The 22,144-nt window shown below is 36.2% G+C and overlaps 2 protein-coding genes, 1 long non-coding RNA gene and 1 pseudogene across 5 annotated transcripts in view; 1 reads left to right on the top strand and 3 right to left on the bottom strand.

Annotated features, from left to right (window-relative positions):
- The window catches only part of LOC144554106 (uncharacterized), a 55,869-nt gene extending 34,062 nt beyond the window's left edge, over positions 1–21,807 (bottom strand). Inside the window, exon 1 of the mRNA XM_078302346.1 lies at positions 19,908–21,807. Within this exon, the coding sequence (XP_078158472.1) occupies positions 20,045–21,769 (1,725 nt within the window). The 5' untranslated portion in view covers positions 21,770–21,807 and the 3' untranslated portion in view covers positions 19,908–20,044.
- The window catches only part of LOC144554108 (ferredoxin--NADP reductase, embryo isozyme, chloroplastic-like), a 101,811-nt gene that overhangs the window by 6,867 nt on the left and 72,800 nt on the right, over positions 1–22,144 (top strand). The window lies entirely within an intron of this gene.
- Positions 9,738–11,048, bottom strand: LOC144554010 (GDP-mannose 3,5-epimerase 1-like; annotated as a pseudogene).
- On the bottom strand, positions 14,347–18,539 carry LOC144554829 (uncharacterized). 3 transcript variants are annotated; one of them, XR_013511769.1, is made up of 3 exons: positions 17,962–18,539; positions 15,808–17,751; positions 14,347–15,199 (listed from the first exon to the last, which is right to left on the bottom strand). It is a non-coding gene; the product is annotated as an uncharacterized LOC144554829 (long non-coding RNA). The 3 variants fall into 3 exon arrangements; XR_013511767.1 differs by having other exon boundaries at positions 14,347–17,287; positions 17,707–17,751; XR_013511768.1 differs by having other exon boundaries at positions 14,347–17,272; positions 17,707–17,751.

The following is a 22,144-nucleotide window of genomic DNA, read 5'->3' as shown; positions in this document are numbered from 1 at the left end:
CCCCTCGTATTTATAAAATTCTCAAGGGTGTGCATTTTGCACAAGCAACCCTCACTTTATTTTATTTATGATTTGGTCCCTGTCAAGTCAAGTCTGGTACACAAATAAATTCAACACAGTACCAGTGGTATCACTGAACTAGTACCGATTGGTACCAGCATCACATGTACATCAACAAGCACAACCAGCAAAACATAACAACCCATGCCAAACATCAATAGGACCAGCACAACAGAACAGACCAGGTCAGCATCACAGAACCAGCAAAACAGAATAGACCAGGCCAGCATCAACAGAACCAGCAAAACAGAAGAGACCAGGCCAAGCAACAGAAACGGGGCAGAGCAACGAACGTAGCCAAGGTATAGGTCAGAGAGCACGGCAACACAGCCAAGTGCATCGGCTTGCCGGGAAAATCAACAACCCGCACAAGCCGTCAATTCAAATTCTCTCTCTCAGCCATCTCATCATAACAACGATAAAAAGGGGTGTGCTCACTAACCGATAAACGAGAGGTGCACAAGGAAGGAGGCAAAAATGGCAAGAGTCCGTCCCGAGGCAGTGGCCTCACGTCACAACTCCAATCCGTCAAGACGGCAACAGGGAACACACCTCCGAGCACCGGTAAAGCACACGAGGCAATCACAACCGAAATCAAAATCACAACCGGCTAGGTTTCTCAAAATCACAACAATCAAGCAACGGAAAATGGCTAGAGAGAGAGAAAGAACAAAGTCTCAACACATGTGCATGAAAGAGAGCCCGAGAGAGCACACCCCAACACTAACCGGGTTAAATAGGAGCCAACACGCCAAAATCACACAAGTCAAAGGCGTCAGAGATCTACTCTCTGACGATCGTACGGCGAACATCTCGCACGAGGGTGATGAGACGCGAGCAGGTGAAACGGAGAGAACCAGCGCCGCGCGCGAGAGAGAACGAGAGAGGCGATCGCCTCTCTTAGGGTTCCCATGAGAGAACCAGCGAAAGAGAGAAAGAGGGGTATTGGGACCCAGAGGCAGGGGGGCGAAAGAGAGAGAAGGAGAGTTGGGGGTTTTGAATGGGAGGGGGTCTGCTTTAAGATTAGCGCGGAACGTATTAAACGGTTTGAGATTTTCCAAAAAGGTCACGCAGAATATGAGATATAACGAAGGGAAATGAATTCCTTGGACCCGAAAATTAAGTTAAATGGGGTTTATTCTTCATTTCAATTACATTCAAAGATCAAATGATAGAATGGTTTCAGGATTTGTGCAGATTCTGTTAGTTTGTAATAATCTATAAGTCAATAATACGATAAATTATCATAAAGCTTTGTTAATGAATTGAATGTTTATTTATATATCATTTTGTTGCCTTGAGTATTATTGAATTTATGGATCATTTCGAGTTCATGACTGAAATTGTGAAACTCCATAATATAGATAATATATACTCTTAAAAAGTCACTGACCAAGGTAATTAGCAGGAACACTAATTACCGCGATAAGGTTAGTATGTGGATTAAAAGATGGTTAAGTTTTACAAACCACCTGACACGAGATGTCAATTTAATCACATAGATACATGTTCTAGGAACATGGTATTTGACAGACCCCGAATGAAACATTAAATAGAATTGTGTTCGTGTCATTTATGTTTTCATTCAGTGTCACGCTCTACAGTATGAGGTATTTATCGTTCCCACTGAGAAATATGTATGTGTGATTGTTATCCACCGCTGTCCGTAAAAAGCAGTCATAACGGTAGCTTTTCCATATGTATAGCTTAGCTGAGGAAGTGATAGTTTACCAAGAATACTATTTGTCCCTCGTATCTCTATACGAGCTATAGCATCACTGGGCCCCTTGATAGAGTAAGATTATCTGCTAGCGGTATAATTACAAGAGTAATTATATTTGATAATCTGCTCAAGATCAAGAAAAGATTCAGTTAGCAAGGATGACACACATCTACCTTGAAACTGATCTGATAGCTATGAGACAGAAGAACAGACACAAGTAAATTGTTTACTGGATCGTGATATTGTACAGTACAGCATCATCTGTGTAATTGGATGGTCATGATGTGTTGCCAGATGCCACCCATGATTATAGAAGTTAAAACAGTTTTAACTCTATTTACCAACATAACACAGATCCTATTGGGTCACACCATATAGGAGTTAATCGGAGAATCTTATTGTGATTGATTATAAATTGGTTATGATCAATAGTAAGATTGTTATAATTAATTATACGTGTTATAATTAAATTATAAATGTTATGTAAAAATAACAAGCAAAAACATTGGTTAATTTATAAACGTGTGTGACACGTTGTATAAAAGTTAACCGGTTAATTTATAAATGTGCAGGACACGTTGTATAAATTATCGAAACAACAAACCGCAAGAAAAATATATATATAATTGTTCATAATAATTATACAAATATTATTTGTGTTCGGGCCGAGGGCATTCGGGTCTTTTCAGATTCGTCCTTATCCGCATGACATGTCATTGATCCTATCCAGATGACATGTCATCAATCCTATCCACAAGGGCAAAATGGTCATTTCACACCTATGCCACCTTGCATGTGTAGAAACATGGAGAAGAGTGTGGAAGGGTGTGGAAGGGGTATTTTGGTCATTTCACATATAAAAGGATGAGGTGTCAATGGCATACCTTGTAAATAGGCCGAACTTGGAGGGCATTTTGGTGTTTTGCAACCGACCCTAAACACTATAAATAGGGGTGGAGGGGTAGAGAGAAATTAACTAATTCATTCGTACCGGTTTCGTGTCGAAACGGATCGGTATTTTCTCTCTTTCTCGGTTTCTCTCCCAAATAGTGTTTCGGTTGAGAAAAGAAAGTTATACGTACTTGACGTATAATCTTGCGGGTTGTTGTGGAGTATATTTACGGGATCGATGAATAGTGTTTTACCGAATTTAGCGGTATGTCAGTTTTGCATATTGATGAAATTGAGCAACCGAAAATTCGTGTTTACGGGTTTTCGTCTTTTCCCCGTGAATAGTGTTTTTGCAGAATTCCGCGGTTTACGGTATTTCTGGCAGAAGAAATAAACCGCTCTCCGGTTAGTCCTGGTGGATAACCGATAGAGGTATCACACGTGTGATACTCCGAGTCGATTCCTTCCCTGGTGAGGCTCTACTCGCTCGGTCTGCATTCCAACTGTGATTTGGAAACAAGGTATAAATATGTTATATTAATCTATTTAATTGGTAAGTAGATTAAAGTTTTAGAAATCAATCATGGAGTAGATCTGTAAAAGGATTAAATTGGGTTTTGATGCCAAAGGAATACTGAAGGTGGACCGCCTTGGAAGGTTTCCTGACATACCCCTTTTAATCATGAGCTTAAGTTGGCCGTAGAAATTTTTGTTCTACGGTCATTCCGCACCTTAAACCTAAAAGGGGTTTCCGGTTAGCACCGCGTGAAACCCAACAGATTCAAGATCAAAGGGTTCAGAAAAATTCAAAAATTTATATAACTTGAATGTTTGATCTAAAATAAATTCTCTTTATAAATTCGAATCAAGGTTTCGTAATATTTTATAATGTCGTATGAATATCCTTAAGTGTTTATAATTTGATTTTAGGATCCGAATTATTTGATATTAATTAGTATATACATATATATAATTATCCAAATCAAATTCTATAGCTTATAAATGAACGTAACTTTTATATAATGTTATTTGTACAAACATTCGTATATTTATTTTCTTAATTATAACTTGATAGATTTATTTATTTACAAGAGCCGATAATATTTGGTTTATTTTCTTTCTTAATGTACATAATTTCGCAATTAGTTTATATTTCAAAATTTTAGATTCATTTTTAAATTAGTCAGATAAAATCTGAAAGGTCATCTAATTAACTAAAATTTAAATTTGAGCGTAATATTTAATTTAGCAAATTAAATCTGTTTTAAAATTTTGGGATATAACAGTATCTGCAAGTTTACTTTTCAAGCAAAAATCATTGTAAAAAGCAAACTAATTACTGCTAAGAGAAGCAACTCAAGTTGCTTGTCTATATATGGACTTGCCTTTAACTAGTGTATTTATACTCGGGCGGGTACGGGTACCCCGGATATACCCGTCTCGGGTACGGGTACGTCTCGGGTACGGGTATACTCGGGTACGGGTATGGCGGGTATAATTTTCAAAACCCATACCCTACCCGTCCTATACCCTTACCCGTGTACCCTTGACGGGTAAGGCGGGTACGGGTACGGGTTTTTTTTTTTTTTTTTGTTTGCTGTTTTTTTTTTTGGTTTTTTTGTTGGTTTTTTTTTTGCTGTTTTTTTTTGCTGTTTTTTTTTTCTGGTTTTTTTGTTTTTGTTTTTTTGTTGGTTTTTTTTCTGGTTTTTTCCTATTTTTTCTGGTTTTTTTTGTTGGTTTGGGAGGGGGGGAAATCAGAATTTTTGAATTTTGAAATGGATGAACAGTAACTCGGGTATACGGGTACGGGTACTCGGGTACGGATTTAATCGAGTACGGGTAAACTCGGGTAGGGTATGGTCGGGTATTGGTCCAAAATAACGAGTCCGGTCCGATTTTTGCCCGTACCCGCGTACCCGAGTACCCGACCCATACCCGAGCTCGGGCACGGGTACCCCGGGCGCCGGGTATACCCGACCCGGGTTTTTGCCAAACTCTACCTTTAACTGCCTGCTAAGCTAATAATTAAGCTATACATTAATTATACAATAGGTCAATAGCTAGCTAGCACTTTATTAATGTTTAGCTAATTAAGGCCTAGCAAAGAAAAACGAAAAGGGCACACAGAATATATATAGGCAAAGGCTTCTATGGACCAAGGACCTATTTGTAAAATGAATACCCTTTTTATTTTCAAATTTCAAAAAGTCGATCCGAACCGTTCATCTTGTTCTCCATATTAATATGTGCTTGGAGACCAAATTTTACATTTTTCTGAATTTTTTTACTATTTATTAAGATGGGTACAAAATTCAATGGTCTGAATTTTGTACCCATCTTAATAAATAGTAAAAAAATTCAGAAAAATGTAAAATTTGGTCTCCAAGCACATATTAATATGGAGAACAAGATGAACGGTTCGGATCGACTTTTTGAACTTTGAAAATAAAAAGGGTATTCATTTTACAAATAGGTCCTTGGTCCATAGAAGCATCACTCATATATATATATATATATATATATATATATATATATAGATATAGAGAGTGGCTAAGCTTAAATCGTTTGTTCCTGGACTCAGGAACAAGAGACTCGGTTTTTTGATTTTCGAAGTTCAAACGGCCGATTCAAACCGTTAGATGTTTAATCTATATTAAAATGTGCTTGGAGACAAAATTTTATATTTTCTGGAATCTTTTTACTATTTATTAAGATGATTTGAAATTCGATGTTTTTATTAAAATTTTGCACCATAAAAAAACAGCGACTTTCAAACCATTTTAATAAATAGTAAAAAAATTTCAAAAAATATAAAATTTTGTCTCCAAGCACATTTTAATATAGATTAAATATCTAACGGTTTGGATTGGCTGTTTGAACTTCGAAAATCAGAGAACTGAGTCATTTGTTCCTGAGTCCAAGAACAAACGATTTGAGCTTAGCCATCCTCTCTCTCTCTCTCTATATATATATATATATTTCTTTCTTTTTTTTAAAGTAGCTATAGCGCATAATCAATTATTTTGTATCATCCTGACTAGTGTATTTATACTCGGGCGGGTACGGGTACCCCGGGTATACCCGGGACGGGTACAGGTACGTCTCGGGTACGGGTATACTCGGGTACGGGTATGGCGGTTATAATTTTCAAAAACCATACCCTACCTGTCCTATACCCTTACCCGTGTACCCTTGACGGGTAAGGCGGGTACGGGTAGGGCGGGTACGGGTTTTTTTTTTTGCTGGTTTTTTTGTTGGTTTTTTTTTTGTTTTTTGCTGTTTTTTTTTTGGGGAAAAAAATCAGATTTTTTGAATTTTGAAATGGGATGAACAGTGGTCAGATATACGGGTACGGGTACTCGGGTACGGGTAAACTCGGGTAGGGTATGGTCGGGTATTGGTCCAAAATAACGGGTCCGGTCCGGTTTTTGCCCGTACCCGCGTACCCGAGTACCCGACCCATACCTGGGTGGCGGGTACGGGCGGGTATGGTCGGGTATACCCGACCCGGGTTTTATTCAAACTCTAATCCTGACATCTCTGACGTCTTATGTTTCATGAAGTTTATCTTGTACGTATATATTATCTCATTTTTAATAAACTGTTCGTACCTAGTTGGAGAGCATTATATATAAACTTTTTGGTTTGAAAAAGAGAACATGACATTTATTAAACTAGAATGAATGTGAGTCTTATGTTAACAACGGGAACAAATTTGATATAAGAATAGAACTAGGATGTTCTTAAGCTCATTGAGCTCTTTGGTCAACGATCAGATTAACTTCAAACGATAAATTGAAGGCGTTGAAACCGACCTACTTCACCAGTGATGTGTTTACATATCAAATTTGTAAATATAGATAACTGTTTTAGAAACGACAAATTGAAGGCGTAGAAACATACATAACTGTTTTAGAAACATGCATGCATACATAACTGAACAAAAGACATCAATTATAATGCAGCAGTTATAGTTGGCGCGAATATGTAGTAACTGCACCCCAACTATTGTAATTTGAGGCCGAACTAGATAACTGCACCGAAAATTTGAAAGGAAATGAAAAATATTGCGGTAATATATATATTTTAAATTAGCTAAAACTTGAATTTATTAATAAGTACCTGTTATATGTGTCTAATTTTCATGAAAATATATAGAAGTTTCTTCTGCCTTTTTATTGATAGCATTAAAAAATTAAAAAATTAAAAAATTGATCGGTGGTATCAATTTATTTTTATAAATAATTTGAAAATATTTCAGGAATATTATTCACATATAATTTGGAAATAAAATTTAGAAAAATAATTATTCTTCAATTAAAAAAATGTTTAAAAATAATTATTATCTAAATAACCTTATGATAAATAATATCACTTATAATCTTAAAAAATTAAATTTAGAAATAATATTTTTAAATTTATTGTTTGTAATTTCCCACCTACTTACATAGTACAAAGAGTAGCGGCTACGAATATCTGAATATACAAAAATTCGAGCATAACAATAATTTTAGTAGTAAAATTTGTATGCATGTGGTATTATGTTGGACCGTCCGATGATCGTTATGCACGAATTTTAAAGGATCTTGTACATCGCTTAGAACCAGATCTAAACATAAATATTTTGTTTTTTTTTAAATGAATAAACAGAAATATTTTGTTACAGAGAATAAGGAGACTCTACCCACAACCTATTAAATGAAGCCATCAGGACCATTCTTCACTTATCAAACGGTCTGAAAGCTTAATACTTATAAATCACATAATACTTGTACAATAATACATATGAAAAATATTTTTATTTTCCTTACATCTTATATGGTCAAATAATCCTTATACATGTCATTTTTATAAACTTTTGTCATTATATGCACCTTCAAATTAAAAAAAAAATTGGACCGTTCATTTTCAAGCGAGCGATCGACGGTTGATCTGAAATAAAATGATTCCAAAATTATTTTGAAATGATCTAGGAAAACCATTGAACAAAACCAACATAGAAATTATGAAGTTTGATTGTGTCTGAGTTTCGATCCAATGTGAAGTGTGTATGGCCTTTCGATCTTTCAATATTCTGTCGGCTTGATGGATGGGCAAATAAAAATAAAATTTCATCTAACTTTGCTGCAGGAAAATAAATTCAGTGCTCTTTAATTTCAACGGTTCCGATCGACCAACAGACGAGGTGTTTACGTGCGCCTTCATTAACTCACAAAACAAGAGTTTATGAAACATAGAACATAAACTCTTGCTCTGTGAGTTAATGAAGGCGCACATAAACACATCGTCTATTGGTCGATCGGAACCGTTAAAATTAAAAAGCACTGAATTTATTTTCCTGCAGCAAAGTTAGATGAAATTTTATTTTTATTTGCCCATCCATCAAGCCGACAGAATATTGAAAGATCGAAGGGCTATACATACTTCAAATCTGAACCGTTTGATAGATGATGTGTTGCTCTAATTACTAATGGACACCTCCAATTTAACAATACTGTGCAGCGGACAAGAAATCAAGACGTATTGTAGCTGATTTAGAAGTGTAATGCAGAGGGCTAATATATAATTTTATTTTTAACATATTTGGAACTTCTTGCATTATTTAATTTTCCATTTCTTGGTTGACATGCCTAAATCTCCGAATGAAGCATACAATATTTTTTTAATGAAGCAATTATTTATTTTTAATTTTCTGCCTTGATGCTTTTGTTTTTCTAAAATGTGAAGCTGTTGTTTTTTGTAAGTAAAAACGACCATGATTAAAATAATGTTGGCAGTATTCCTCCCAGCCTATATAAAATTCACATAATATTTGTGAAGGATGCATAAAACATAGTACGTCTTTTGTTGAAGCTATAGAATAATAACCGCAAGATAGTAAAAATGCAAATTGACAAACTAATCTATCTTTCTTTGTACTAATAAGTGGGACATAAGGATCTACTTTTCATAACCGCTTAAAAATTACGGAAACAAAAAATTAGCACAAAAAAATTCAAAGTGAAATGATAACATTTTATTAAGATTTTATAAAGCTTAGCATTAGCACAAATTTCTTAAAAGATATTAAAATAATAATTGATATGATAGCAATTTAAAATTTCATAAACTAATATCAATTACGATAACAAGCAATTAAATCCATTGATTCTCAGTTTTAATGTGTATCAAATGTAAACTATAATTGACATTATTTGTTTTTTTTCAAATAATTTAGAAATAAAATTAGGACAAATACGTATTCATGATTAAAAATAATTAATTTGCAATATAATTTTAACAAATAATTACATTCCAATTAAATTTTGACAAATAACATTATTTTTTTGGGCGACAATTATGTTCCAATTTATTGTTTCTCAAGGCGCGAAAGGCGAAAGCCCATCTTCAATTCGCGCCAAACCAGTTTGCTCCCAGAAAATCAAAAAAAAAATAAAAAATCTTAAACCATAACCTTGCTTGAAAACCTTCTAGAAGTTAATAACTGTCTCTTGTAATATGTACCAATACTACTCCGTGCGTATTATTAAGATCCTATGTTTGCAGTTTGAATTTATACTTTGGAATATTTTTGAATAATCTTAGTAAATTTCAGGGACCTTATGGTGTTGACTATTGAGTGTTGACCAAACAATTTTACGGCACCAATTGTATCTTAATAAAAGAAACACAAACCGCAAAACCGCGAAAGAAAAATTGTACGAAAACCACCAAATTATACTTTGTCTTCTCTCGGCAGTTAGCCACAAACCGCGAAAGAAAAATTGTAATATGGCGCGGAATCAGATAACTGGACCCAAAATTTAAAAGTAAATGAAAACTAGTAATCGTGCCCGTGCACAGCAACGGGAGCAAATTATGTAGTAGAAAACCTAATTTACTAAAGCATTTTTTTCATAAAAAAATAGAGAAAAAAATATGGAATTAACAAAACAACTAATGAATACTAATGAAACAAAAAAGCAATATTACACTAAGCTGTAATCACTCCATTCTATTCCAAATATGGAATTAAGCTCAATTCAACACAAATCAAATAAATTAGGATGAATTGCACGGATTTTTACTGCTTCCCATCAGCAGCACAAAGGGAACCAAGTTGAACTGGCACTTGGATCCCGACCACCTTGGACGAACCATAACCCGACAAATCGGCTCCTGAAACTTTTTCCTCCTCAAGCTGCTCCTTAATCCATAAGTATGTAAATCTCAACCAATTATGTAAAAATGTATTAATAAATAACTCAGTAAATAATAAAATGGAATTCATAAAATTTACCAGTAAATAATAAAATGATAAACAAGCAAAACAAAAGAACATAAAAACAGATTTGTAAATGAACAGAATTTACCTTGAGCCAAGCTTCTCCTTGATAAGAGTATTATCGGAATTACGCCCGCGGACTCTCTCAGGACCAGGAATGTGGTGAATTGGGAGGTTCTTGTCTTCGAAGCTAAGTACAATCTCAGCCATCTCATTCATGCTCACTATTTTGTCATTTCCATTGTTGACCGGCTCACGGAAATCAGACTTGGTCAACCTAATCATAAAACAGATAAGAGTAAATTAGTGAGTCAAACTATGAGAAGAAATTTTCTTTTTGGTGGCTTAAACATGAACTCAACCAGAAATTAGTTGCAAAAACAAACTTTGCAAGAGAATCGATAAAAGTAAAATTACACGAACTACAGAATTATGTTAGGAAAAGTTATTACCTCAAAACACCCTCAACGCACTCGTCAATGACAGTGAAGGAATGGGTCTGGAGACCATCTCCCCACATTTCAAATTTGTCGGTTGAAGTAAGGGCCTTTCGGCAAAATGCAGCTGGGGCCTTCTCCATTCCACCTATAACCCAAACCCAAATTACAATGTTTTAGAAAAATAGAGGGATTTTTTAGAAAATAAATATTTTAGAAAAAAGGAAACTTGTAATGAGAACTGTGAAATATGCATGAAATATTGAATTTACCTTTCCATGTGCCGAGCGGGACGTAAATTTTATGGAAATGACCGACACAGCATTCAGTGCCGAAATCCTTACAGTTGCTTGCACAATTCCTCGGTTACCAGTTTCTCCAATCCATATGCATCTTGAGGCTACATTGCAACAAATAGAAAGCCATATATACTAAGTTAAAAGGTAATAAGTTGGAGCTAAGAGTTTTTAATAAAAAAGAAAAGAAAAGAAAACTTAGATATGGAAATAATAGACACCTCAGCGGGCCAGGTGTCTCGCCTCTAACCTAGATCGTGGGACCCTACACCGTAGTCTCAATACTGCTATTGTTTGTGTGGTATTTTTTTTTTAATGGTGCTTTTTCTGCTTTTACCAGTCAATCAAACCCCACAAAGGAGTGAGCCTTTCGACATGCCTTTTAATCTAGAGAGAAAAAGGTGACTGAACAAAGCAAAACCAATCATATAAATTAAAACACCCACCTGATATATAGACAAATAATGAGATAGAAGTTGAGAAAGAGATAAGAAATTGATTGTTCTATGGAGAACACAAGCTCCAATACCTCTTTGACTACAAACACCTCTAATTTCTTAAACCAATCTGCAACTCTCCAAATGGAGTTCGGGCAACCCAAAGAAAGCCTTCAAGCTATGGGTTTAATGGCGCAAGTACACATCACCAGCGCGTACCAGTCAGGGGTAGCGGTATCATTTTGTAATTCTGGTTATATAACTTCAGAGAAGCATGATTTACCTAAAGTCTGGGTTAATGAAGAGGTGCATAACTGCATGTATATAACTTCTTCTTTTTTGTATTTGTGTTTTATGCTTATTATTGTGTTATGGGCACAAGCATTAATTTTAATTTAGTTTCTGTTCTTCTTATGGTTTCTTGGAATTAACCAGTATCTCTACATATATTGATATATACTATAGTTAATCCCATTTGGTTATTACTCTTTTGTCCTTTTTCTTTTAATCATAAATAAAAGTACTTTGTTTTGTTATATTCAGTCTGTATCTAATATACTTGGTGAAACAAATAAATTTCAAAAGGATAATGTAAAATTATTTAGGTTGATTTATCAGAAGTGCAAGCAATGGAACTACTGATCAGATCAGTTCTGGCAAAGAAAGTTCGAGTTCATGGTACGCATTTATCCCTCATTTATGAGCCTTCAGATTTCCTGATCCAATATATACTACCATCAAGCAAGAAACCTGAACAAAAAAAAAATGACAAACCTCCTGAGAAGCGTTGGCGAGGCTGTGCACAGTGGGTCAGCGCTCCATCCAGCGGTTATAATATCCTTTGGATGCCATGTAGCAGTACCTGATTGAAGAAAATCAATTACAAGTCTAGCCCCTGATTTCTAACAGAATTGTAGCCTATGTTTATTACTGTGTGAAGATGGTTACAGCAGCCTAGCCCCAGATTTATATGTTTAATGAAATTCTAAAAATATAAATTCTATGTTTAATGAAATCCTACAAATAAGATGCAATTTAAATGTACTTCTTTGAGAGCAAATTAGTTTGACAGAGATCTAACTCCGAGAAGGGACATGAAACATTGTTTAAACGAAGAGAAATAAAAGAATGTAGCTAAAACAAGATATTAAAAGGAGAAAAATTTACCCTTCTAGTTGAGGCAAGGATATGAGGTCAGTGTTGGGCAAAAGTTCTCTTTGCTTTGAATTAAATAGTGGATGATTTTCTTTTAGAAAGGGGATGCAAACATTACATTTATACATAATCTTTAGAACTATGATTTACCAACAAATTAGATTTGAAAATCCAAACTAATTTAGCATAATTAAATTTGACCTTTTCAAGCTTGGAGGCGTAATCATTTATAATATCAGATGAAATCTCAGCTCCATCCAGATCAGAAACATATCTGTAGTGCTGTTCCCCTTAATCACCTGATAAAAATGGACAGAGAATTATGTCACTTTCTGTTAGAAACGCTGAAACAGGCTAATAGACATTGATGAAGCCAATTTAAAAAAAAATGATGCGTTTTATTGGAGAAGCTCATTGTTAACTTGCATTCTCAAGGTCATCTCTGATCTGAGAAGCAGCTCATTGTACTTCAGATCTGACATACTCATATATTTTTCCGTCGTCAATATCAGTGGAAGGATAGTCGCTCTGTTAAAAAAATGAAACACAAAAAATGAAAGATTAGGATTGAATGGCAGCAGTAATTGTTTTATAGGATTGAATGGCAATCATAGAAAGGGAAGAGACACGGCGTGCCAACATTGAACACACCGCTGAAACCAAAGCCTATGCCACTCGCAACCCTAACCCTAATATCCAAAAAGGGGCGAAATTGAGGGGAGCACCCAATAGCAACCACAAGTGCGACGCGTGTCGGCAGGAAAGAGACGACGATCCCTTCGCCACTATCCAGTTCGTCTCACAACTCCATCCTTTCGACAACGATCCTTCTTCCCCTTCTGTGAAAGAAGTTGAGAGATGGCTCGGTGCGGGTCAGGTGAGAGAGCGAGAGAGATGGCGGAGATGGCTGAGGCGATTAAGTTTCTTTTTCTCGTTCTCGACGAGGGTCAGGTGAGAGAGCGAGAGAGATGGCGGAGATGGCTGAGGCGAATAGATTTCTTTTTCTCGTTCTTTTTCTTTGGAAAGAAGGGATCGGGGAGAGGGACTGGGAGAGGGGGATGGGCAACCAGCGTCCCAGCGAAAAAAATTGTACATCTGAGATTTAATCTGCACGATTTTTGATTCAGATCCAACGGTGCAGAACAAAAAAATTTGTGGCAAGATGTGTGTCTATACATGTGGCGGGTCCAATTTCAAGTAAATTTAAACTTCTACACAGACAAATGATGTATTTAATCAAAAGAATGCAGATTAATTGTTTAGATGGCTCAGATTCAATCAACAAAAAAAACAATAAATCAGGACCCTTGCAGGATCTAGACATTAAGCTCCTTAATAAGGTAGGGAGATTATTGCTGATATATATTCCCTCTGTCTCCATAAGTTATCCTCCTTATTTTCTTCCTCCCTGAAAGTACTGATCGGTGCTTCACCAAATGTAAGCCCTCTAGTTTTTTTAAACTATTATTGCTTCCTTAATTCCTTTTCATAATAAGTATAATGGGATACTACTATTATGCAATATATGATCAATTGTCTTGATTTGATTCACGAATTGATCAAAATTTGAGGAAAAAAAAACTGAAGGGAACGACTATACTGTCACTGGGATTCGATAATTAAAAGGCAGGATACTTCACTCGACTTATCCTATTTTAAACTATTTCGGTTCTTAATGTTTGATTTTCAGTTTATTTGGATACTTCATTCTACTTATTCTCTTATTTTGGTACACTATTCCGGTTCTTAAAGTTTGATTTTTCATTGTATAGTTAAGCTTGATGTTTTGACAAAAATCACACTCCACCTCCTTAACCGGGATTGGAAAGGCTTCAACGGTTCAACCTACTTTGATGCCCTCTTTGGAACGCACTTTGGAAACCCAAGGTAGATACTTACAATAACTATACAATTCAAACTTGATATAATATTATTTCCTCTTATTCGTTAAAAATTAGTTGTGCACAATGAACGGCGCATGTCTAGTCTTGATCAAACCTTTTCTTAACATTTGGATTTTATGTTCAATTTATGTCAAACCGATCAAACGGTGGAAAAAACAAATAGCAATAAATGACCAACGTAGGCTAGATTGATTAATAAGCAAAGTTACAGTACAAGATTGCAGATATGAAAAGTACTACATACCAGTAAAAACTAACAAAAACTGCTCCCTAAAACTAATACTTATCAGTAAACTAAATAAACTAAAGAAAATTGCTTCCTAAACAAAACAAAATCGCACCAGTACACTAAAAACCTAACATACAACGCAATTTGTTACAGCCAACAATGAGAACTAAATTTGTAAATGAAAAAACAGTAAAGTTGACTCATTTATCATTGCTCATGTCTCCAGATCAGCATCAAACTGGAAATTTTATCAATCCAGATGATTGTTTATCTCCAGTTCTGTCATAAAGGACTAAGATGGTATGCCTGTAAAGGATTGTTAACTCCACCTTGCCCATTTTGCTAACACATGTCATTGCTCGAGTATTTCACGCTTTACATGGCATACAGTGACACAATGCTGCATCATTCAATACATCGTAGCACATCTTATTACAGTTTCCGCAGCCCTCCAGGAAGGTAGGTCACGTGCTGTTACACTCCTTGTTGCTGCTATGAGTACTTTGCAATCCGATTATATAACATATTGCTGCTCCCTCTGTACCCCTTCCCTCCTTGGTTGTGTCAGTATGTACTGGAGAGTGTCTAGGAGTATTGTTGTCACTGCCTGTAGCGGATCATGCACTTAGAATAACTTATAGAGTACCTCTTTTAATTTACCCCTCCGATCAAAGATCATTGTACCTGTACCAGTTTTCATTGTGGTGTCCCATGATGCATCTGTTAGGATTGGCACATGATGTCTGTATGGTACCCGACCTTGTTTTCCAATGCTGAGATGGAAGTCAGAAGGGAAACAAGTACTGTTGCATTTTATTTAAGATTGAATGAAGCATTATCGGGTCAAATTTATTAACAAACAGTTAAATCAAGCTGTAGTGATTTTTTGGGTTTAGATATTTTATAGGAAAAAAAAGTCAGAAAAGACAGAAGATCAAAAAGATAAAATAAGGACAATGCAGCCACAGTAATTAAGACTATGCTTCAGAGCTTTGTAAAGGAAGGGGAGGGAAGGATAAGGGAGGAGAGAATTCAAGTGCATTCACTTGCTCCAGATATATACACAGGGGTAAAGAAGTTCATGTGTTAAGTTCTGATTTTAACTTGTATTTTATTTAAATATGACTATTTTGCCCTTATATCACTAAACGGAAGTTTTTGTAACTTCTCATCTATGATAATCACATTTGGCCAAAGGGCTGAAAACATAACTAAATAGAATATTACAATTTACAAATAAATATTATGTCCTTTGTATGCAGTACTCTGTACTAATGTATTGCACATAGGTTGCACCTGATTTGCACTGGTATCAGCCCAGTTGTGCTAGTAATAGTATTGGTTCAGTCTTCATTTTTCTAACAAGCTAGTAAAAAAGAAAGTAATATGTTGCAAGGGTATGGCAAAGTACCTGATAGAACACTTCCATGTAGTCCATAATATTATAGCATGTCAAAATGGACACATTTCTTTGAATCATCTTTTGGGAGGGAAGACTAGATAATACTGCGCCAGAATGCTCTTGGAAGCCTTATAATTACCCTTTTCCTAGATAATTTCTTTTTTATTTTTGGTTGTATGTCCCTCAAGGCATCACTCAGAGCTTCAAATGAAACATGATCAGCTCACATTTGCTTTTATTTTTGGTGCAAGGAGGGGGAGGGGGGGGGGGGGGGACTTTTAATTGCTGAGGCATCACTCAGAGCTTCAAGGCTGCTAATCATAGTTCATGAGAATGTAATTTCGATCCAATCAATTCATTAATATTTTTCTTATCTTGCTTTAAATCCAGTGATAGGTCTAACTTATTTCAAGTATGGAGAATGCTAAAAAGTTTGAAATTTATGCTTAAATAAAAAAAATAGAATTTTGCAGTTTTAGCTGCCCGAATTTTCAAAATTCATTATATTTTGAAATTTTTTGAAATACCGCTAAACAATACTTGTATATAAATCGAGTTATAACATTAGAATCTTTGTTGAATCTCATTTCATACTGATTTGCAAATTGCAAAAATTCAGCCAAAAATCACAAAATTCCGAAAGTGCAAATTATTCAAAACTCTGACATTGATAATTTGAGTATTGGTTTCATGACAATTTCGTAAAAAAGAATCCAATGACACAATTGATTGGACCTGAGAGTCAAGAATTAACTGATCTTTTTGACATGTAGGTCAATACATATATGATAGTGGGAATATGCACATTCCCAAAATATAGGCACTGATTAGTGCGCAAGCTTGTTTTTCCAACAGATGTTTGTGGATGGGTCCAATGGTATGAATTTCTATCTTGACAACTTTGGTATCTATTAATTGGTTGGTTGCCAGTTCTATTCTACTGGTTAATTTTGCTGAATTAGACCATGTTAAGTATCAGTACATATTGCCAATTTTGCCCATAGTTTTAATAAGCCTTATGGATATTGAACCTGCAGTGAATTATTAGAAATTCCCAAGATTTGGATATTGGAAGAACTAGTGACACAAATTTGGATGTAGCAATACCAGTCATGACTATATACAGGTACAACTGTATAGGGTGCTAAACACAATTCATAGGTAAAACTTCATCATCTACAAATCTTTACTGTAGTTTTTTAGATAGAACACAATTATTTGGTGACAGAATATAGAAACTGGTCATGACTAGCACCATAACAATAGAGTATAATTAAAGAGACTAGTCATACTTTATGTGCAGCCGGCTTTGATTTCTTTGACCATTTCAGTTTTTCTTGACGTACAATGTGGGGCTCTCTTCTTCCCTCTTATTTATTTCAACCATATCAGGATATTATTTATTTCAACCATATCAGGATATTCATTATCATCACTATAAATAGCCCCTTGAAGTATATATCAGCCATGACATCTATATAAAAGATTTCTGTTTCAAAAAGTTTGATAATAAAAATAGTAAGAATAACAAAAGTTAATGGTTCCTTTTGCAAATCAGAACTAGTAATTGTACAGTATCTGCACATAACACCCAATAGTTCTTGTATTTGCAATTATCAACCAAAAAAAGTAGTGGCTATTTCAATTCATAATCAATACAACCCAATCAGAACTGGTACTTGTGTTGCTGGTATGGTTCCGTCAATTCATAATCAATACAACTAATTGACCCTTTTGAGTCAATTAACAAACAATGTTGTCATCCAATCATCTAGAAACTTCGTGACAGAAATGATAAAAACTATACCATTGTTCCTCGAACTCCTTCCCAAATCAGCTCAATACTAAAGCATTTAATAAATCTCTTCTTTAAAATTCGAGAAAAAATTAACTTGATAAACTTCGTACCTTGTACACGCACTCAGCTAGCACCATATAAGTCGGCTATTGACTCTATTCACCGCAAGCCAGAGGCACAAATAAAAAGAAAACAAATTTCGGGCAACCAATTAATTTCGTGAAAATTGAATTAATCGGTAGCAATAGTTAACATTTGTCGCAACCAACTAAAATCGTGGCAACATCATTAATTTATTGCATCAATTTTCTTTTCAGTTGCAATAAGGTGTTGCACAAATTGAATACGATTTTAGATGAGTGTACCTTGTTAATAGAGCCCAGGGAAAGCGTCCATGAATATGCCGGAGGAGGACAGCCAGTTTTTGGAATAATCGATGCTGGGATGGAGATTAGCGGAGGAGAAGAAGGGGAAAGAGGAAGAAGTTGAGCGGCGGAGGAGGAGAAGGGGAGGAGACAATCAGAAGAGGGAGAACTGGAGGTGAGCGGAAGAGGAAGACTCTTGAAGGAGGTGGCGAAGGAGGAGAGTAGCTGGTTTTTAGAAATTTTGTCCATGCAAGGAGAAGGGGAAGAAATGGAGGTGAGCAGTAGAGGAGACAGAAGGTTGTTTTGCATCTTTACCTTCTGAAAGTTATAATTTTACAACACGTGCATATACACGTGACCTAGCGGCGTTTAGCAACAGAACATATAGTTGCGATAACAGTTATATTGGTAGCAATAATTTTTTTCGGGCAACCATTATGTTTCGTTGCAATAATAATTTTTTGGTTGCAATAAATATATTTTATTACAACTAATTAATTTAGTAGCAATATTATTAATTTATTGCAACAAATTAGTTTATTGGTTGCAATGTGGTGTTGCGAAAGATCGAATTTGGTGTAGTGGCTGGCAAAAAAATTCGAGGTTCGTGATTCGATTTGGGTTTGATTCGGGTTTGATTCGGGTTTGATTCGGGTTTGATTCGGGTTTGATTCGGGTTTGATTCGAGTTTAATTCGATTCGAAATGAGTTTGAATTGAAACGAACCAAACCAGGTTCGGTTCGAAATTAATTCAAACCAAACCCAAACCTAGCCTGGTTCGATCGAAATGGGTTCGATCATTTTTATGGTTCGAATCTCATAATAACATCGGCCGTCCATTTACCTGATGAAATTAAAATCCAAGATAGAGAATCATAATTTAACTTAGTCGACACTCCCTCGCTCTCAAATCTCAATAACCTAGTTCTCTCTCCACCTCTCCCTAACTTACTCTCCCTCTAGCTCTAAAATCTAGCTGACGCTCTCGGCGACTGGCTGTCTCTCCGGCCTAGATGACTGTCTCTCCTCTCTCTTCGGTCGTCTCTCATAGTTCATACCAGGAAAGCCGTATCTGATGTATCTTTTCATGAACAATTTTTCAACTTAAAAACACTCATTTCATAGTTCATACCGGTAAAAGGAAGCCATGTGAATTGTCTCGCGAGAAAAAATTAATGTATAAACTACCGGTATAACTAGGACTGCTAAAAAATAATTTAGTTCGTGATTCGATTCGGGTTCGATTCGAAAAATGTGTAGTTCGAAATAGGTTTGGTTCGAAATGGGTTCGGTTCGAAACGAATCAAACCAGGTTCGGTTCGAAATTAATTCAAACCAAACTCAAACCTAAGGTAAGTTCAGTTCGGTTCGGTTCGTTGCCACCCCTAGGATGCTCCACATAAAAAAAAGACTGAAATTATACATAATTTAACGAGTAAAGCTAGCGTGTAACATGCTCACCAAGAAAGTTTGGTGAGCATAACTCCAAAAGTATATCGGATCGACGTCAAATGTCAAATCCAAACCGTTGAAATCCATGTACTTCATGAATGATGCATATATATGCAAAATTTTGAAAGTTTCGAGTTTATTTGCTACACGGTTAAGTGGTCAAAGAAATGAACATTTTATTATAAGTTATTTTATATATTCAATTTTTATTATTTATTTGAACACTTGACCGTGTAGCAAATAAGCTCGAAACTTTCAAAATTTTGCATGTATATGCATCACTCATGAAGTACATGGATTTCAACGGTTTGGATTTGACATTTGACGTCGATCCGATATACTTTTAGAGTTATGCTCACCAAACTTTCTTGGTGAGCATGTCACACGCTAGCTTTACTCTAATTTAACTATACAGCAAACAAATCTTTTACAACCATCAACAAAATACCCATTCTCTAATCTCCTTACCACGTCATGCGAATTAAAATCAACAAACAGAAATATAAAATATAACTTAACACAGATTAAACAATAAGATTCTGGTCCAGTAATAAGATTTCAGGGCAACAATGAATAAAATAGAAGGATTTATGAACAAGTTTTAGACTCTATCACTTAAAAACCAGCACCTTACGGTATGGTATGGTTAGGTCCCGGCCTAACCCTAACTTTCCCAGCCCTGCGGCTCAACCAGTCAGCAGACTCAAATTTACCATTGGATCTCATCTTTTGTGCCAATTCTTCCAACTTATTGGGTTCTCCCACCCGACAAAAATCGGCTACAAATTTGTTGTAGTCTATCAGAGGTGCCTTCATGTCTTTGTTTACCATCTCCAATATGTACCTTTCCGCTTCTCTAGCTCGACCATGTTGGATATGTCCTGCTATAAAAACAGTGTAGGAGTTTGCATTAGGAGAGACCCCTTTCTTGCTCATCTCCTCCCACATCCGACAACCCATTTCATGGTGTCTAGAGAACAACGACTTCATGATCGTGTTATATGTGTTGATAGAGGGTTCAAATCCTCTCTGTACCATGCTTTTGTAGACCCAGTTTGCTTCTTCAGGCATGTCGTGGCTCGTCAAGAGCTTGATGACGGCATTGTAAGTGTGCAAATCAGGTGCAGGACCTGATTCCTCCATTTGACTTAGTAAACTGATAACACAATCCATTCGACCCGCATTACCAAACCCGGTAAGCAAGCATGTGTAGATTGCAACACTTGGATCACAACCGGCCACCCGCATTTCTTCAAAAACACTAAGAGCCAAATCCATCTTCCTTCCCTTGCAGAAAGCATGAATGATTATAGTATAGGTCTGTGCATTAGGAATTGGCCCCTTGGCCTTCATTAAATCAAATAGCTTCACGGCCTCTGATCTCTTTTGACCGTAGAGTAACCCTTCAAGCATTATATTATAGGCAGCAATATCGGGCTTCAAACCACGATCCACTATCTCATTCCAAACCCGACATGCCTCAACCAGGTTCTTCACCTTGCACCAGCCAGCTAACAATGCTGTATAAGTTCTAATATCAGGGGTGTACTGACCAGACATTTTGTCAAACAGCTTCTGTGCCTCCTTCCCAAGCTTTTCTTTGGCCAACATATCCAACAAACAGTTGAAGGCCTCCAAACCCGTATCGAACCCAAATCTTTTCATGAGTTGAAAAACCCATAAACACCTTTTAATCTGACTGGAAAAAGCAAAGGAGTGAATGGCAATTTTGAAACTTTCCATAGACAACATTTGCAATATCCCCATTTCTTCTAGCAGGTTCACCATGATTTCGAACTGACGGTTTCTACCTAATACTTCAAGGATTTTGTTGTAGGTAACAGGACCATGCGCAAAACCGGGCACAGACCCGGCCCAGCGAAAGAACCGGTAAGCCGGCTTGTGGGCATTATGAAATCTATCTATGACACTGACAACCAAGGACTGTGTGGGGCCAATGGCACACTCAGTCAGCAGCAAGTCCATGTCACGGTCTGAGAACACCGACTCATTGATAACCTTGCACAGCTTCTCCACCTCAGCCTTATCGGGTTGAGAACCCAGATCAAAGCTGGAATCTTTGTTGGATCTGGTGGTCAGGTGGAGCAGGAACGTTTGGAGAGGAGGTGAGAGAGAGAAGGGAGGTGGCAAAAGAGGCGGAGCTTGAAAAAGAGAACGAAGGAAGTGACGATGAGGAGGAGCAAGAGGAAAACGAGACAGGGGCAGAGAAGCACCACGCAGCCAGAGGTTTTGAACTCCTCCGCCTCTGCCTCGTCGGGTAATCGGGAACCGTGGGATTTGAGATGGAGGGCTGAGATTGGAGATGGCATGTTGGCTTTTGATTCTCAAAGGCATCAATCAGCTCTAAGCTCTCAGGTCGCCATTTCCTTGGTTTCGCTAGAGACTAGAGAGTAGAGACTGGGGACTGAGTAGCGGATTCGGATCACAGCGTAATAACATTTGAATCCGAAACTCTACTTCTGCATTATCTTTTCTTTTTCTTTATCTATTTCTTTTCTGTATAAATTCAGTTATTTAATATAATAATCGATTTGTGTGTCTGTGAATTTTCATGAAAAGTACTATAGTGTTTATTGGTCACATCATTATGGACAACGTAGAAAAAGAAAATTTAAGTATATATCAAAAGCTGATAAGATAGAAAAATTTCCAATGTTCAATTATTTTTTATATAGTAATTTGTTTATGAGAACAGTTTAAAAGTCTCTT

This window comes from Carex rostrata, chromosome 5, assembly GCF_964058835.1.
Source record: "Carex rostrata chromosome 5, lpCarRost1.2, whole genome shotgun sequence".
Lineage (NCBI taxonomy): Eukaryota > Viridiplantae > Streptophyta > Magnoliopsida > Poales > Cyperaceae > Carex > Carex rostrata.
The sequence above is the reverse complement of the archived record's forward strand: the minus strand, read 5'-3'. Positions and strand labels throughout refer to the sequence as shown.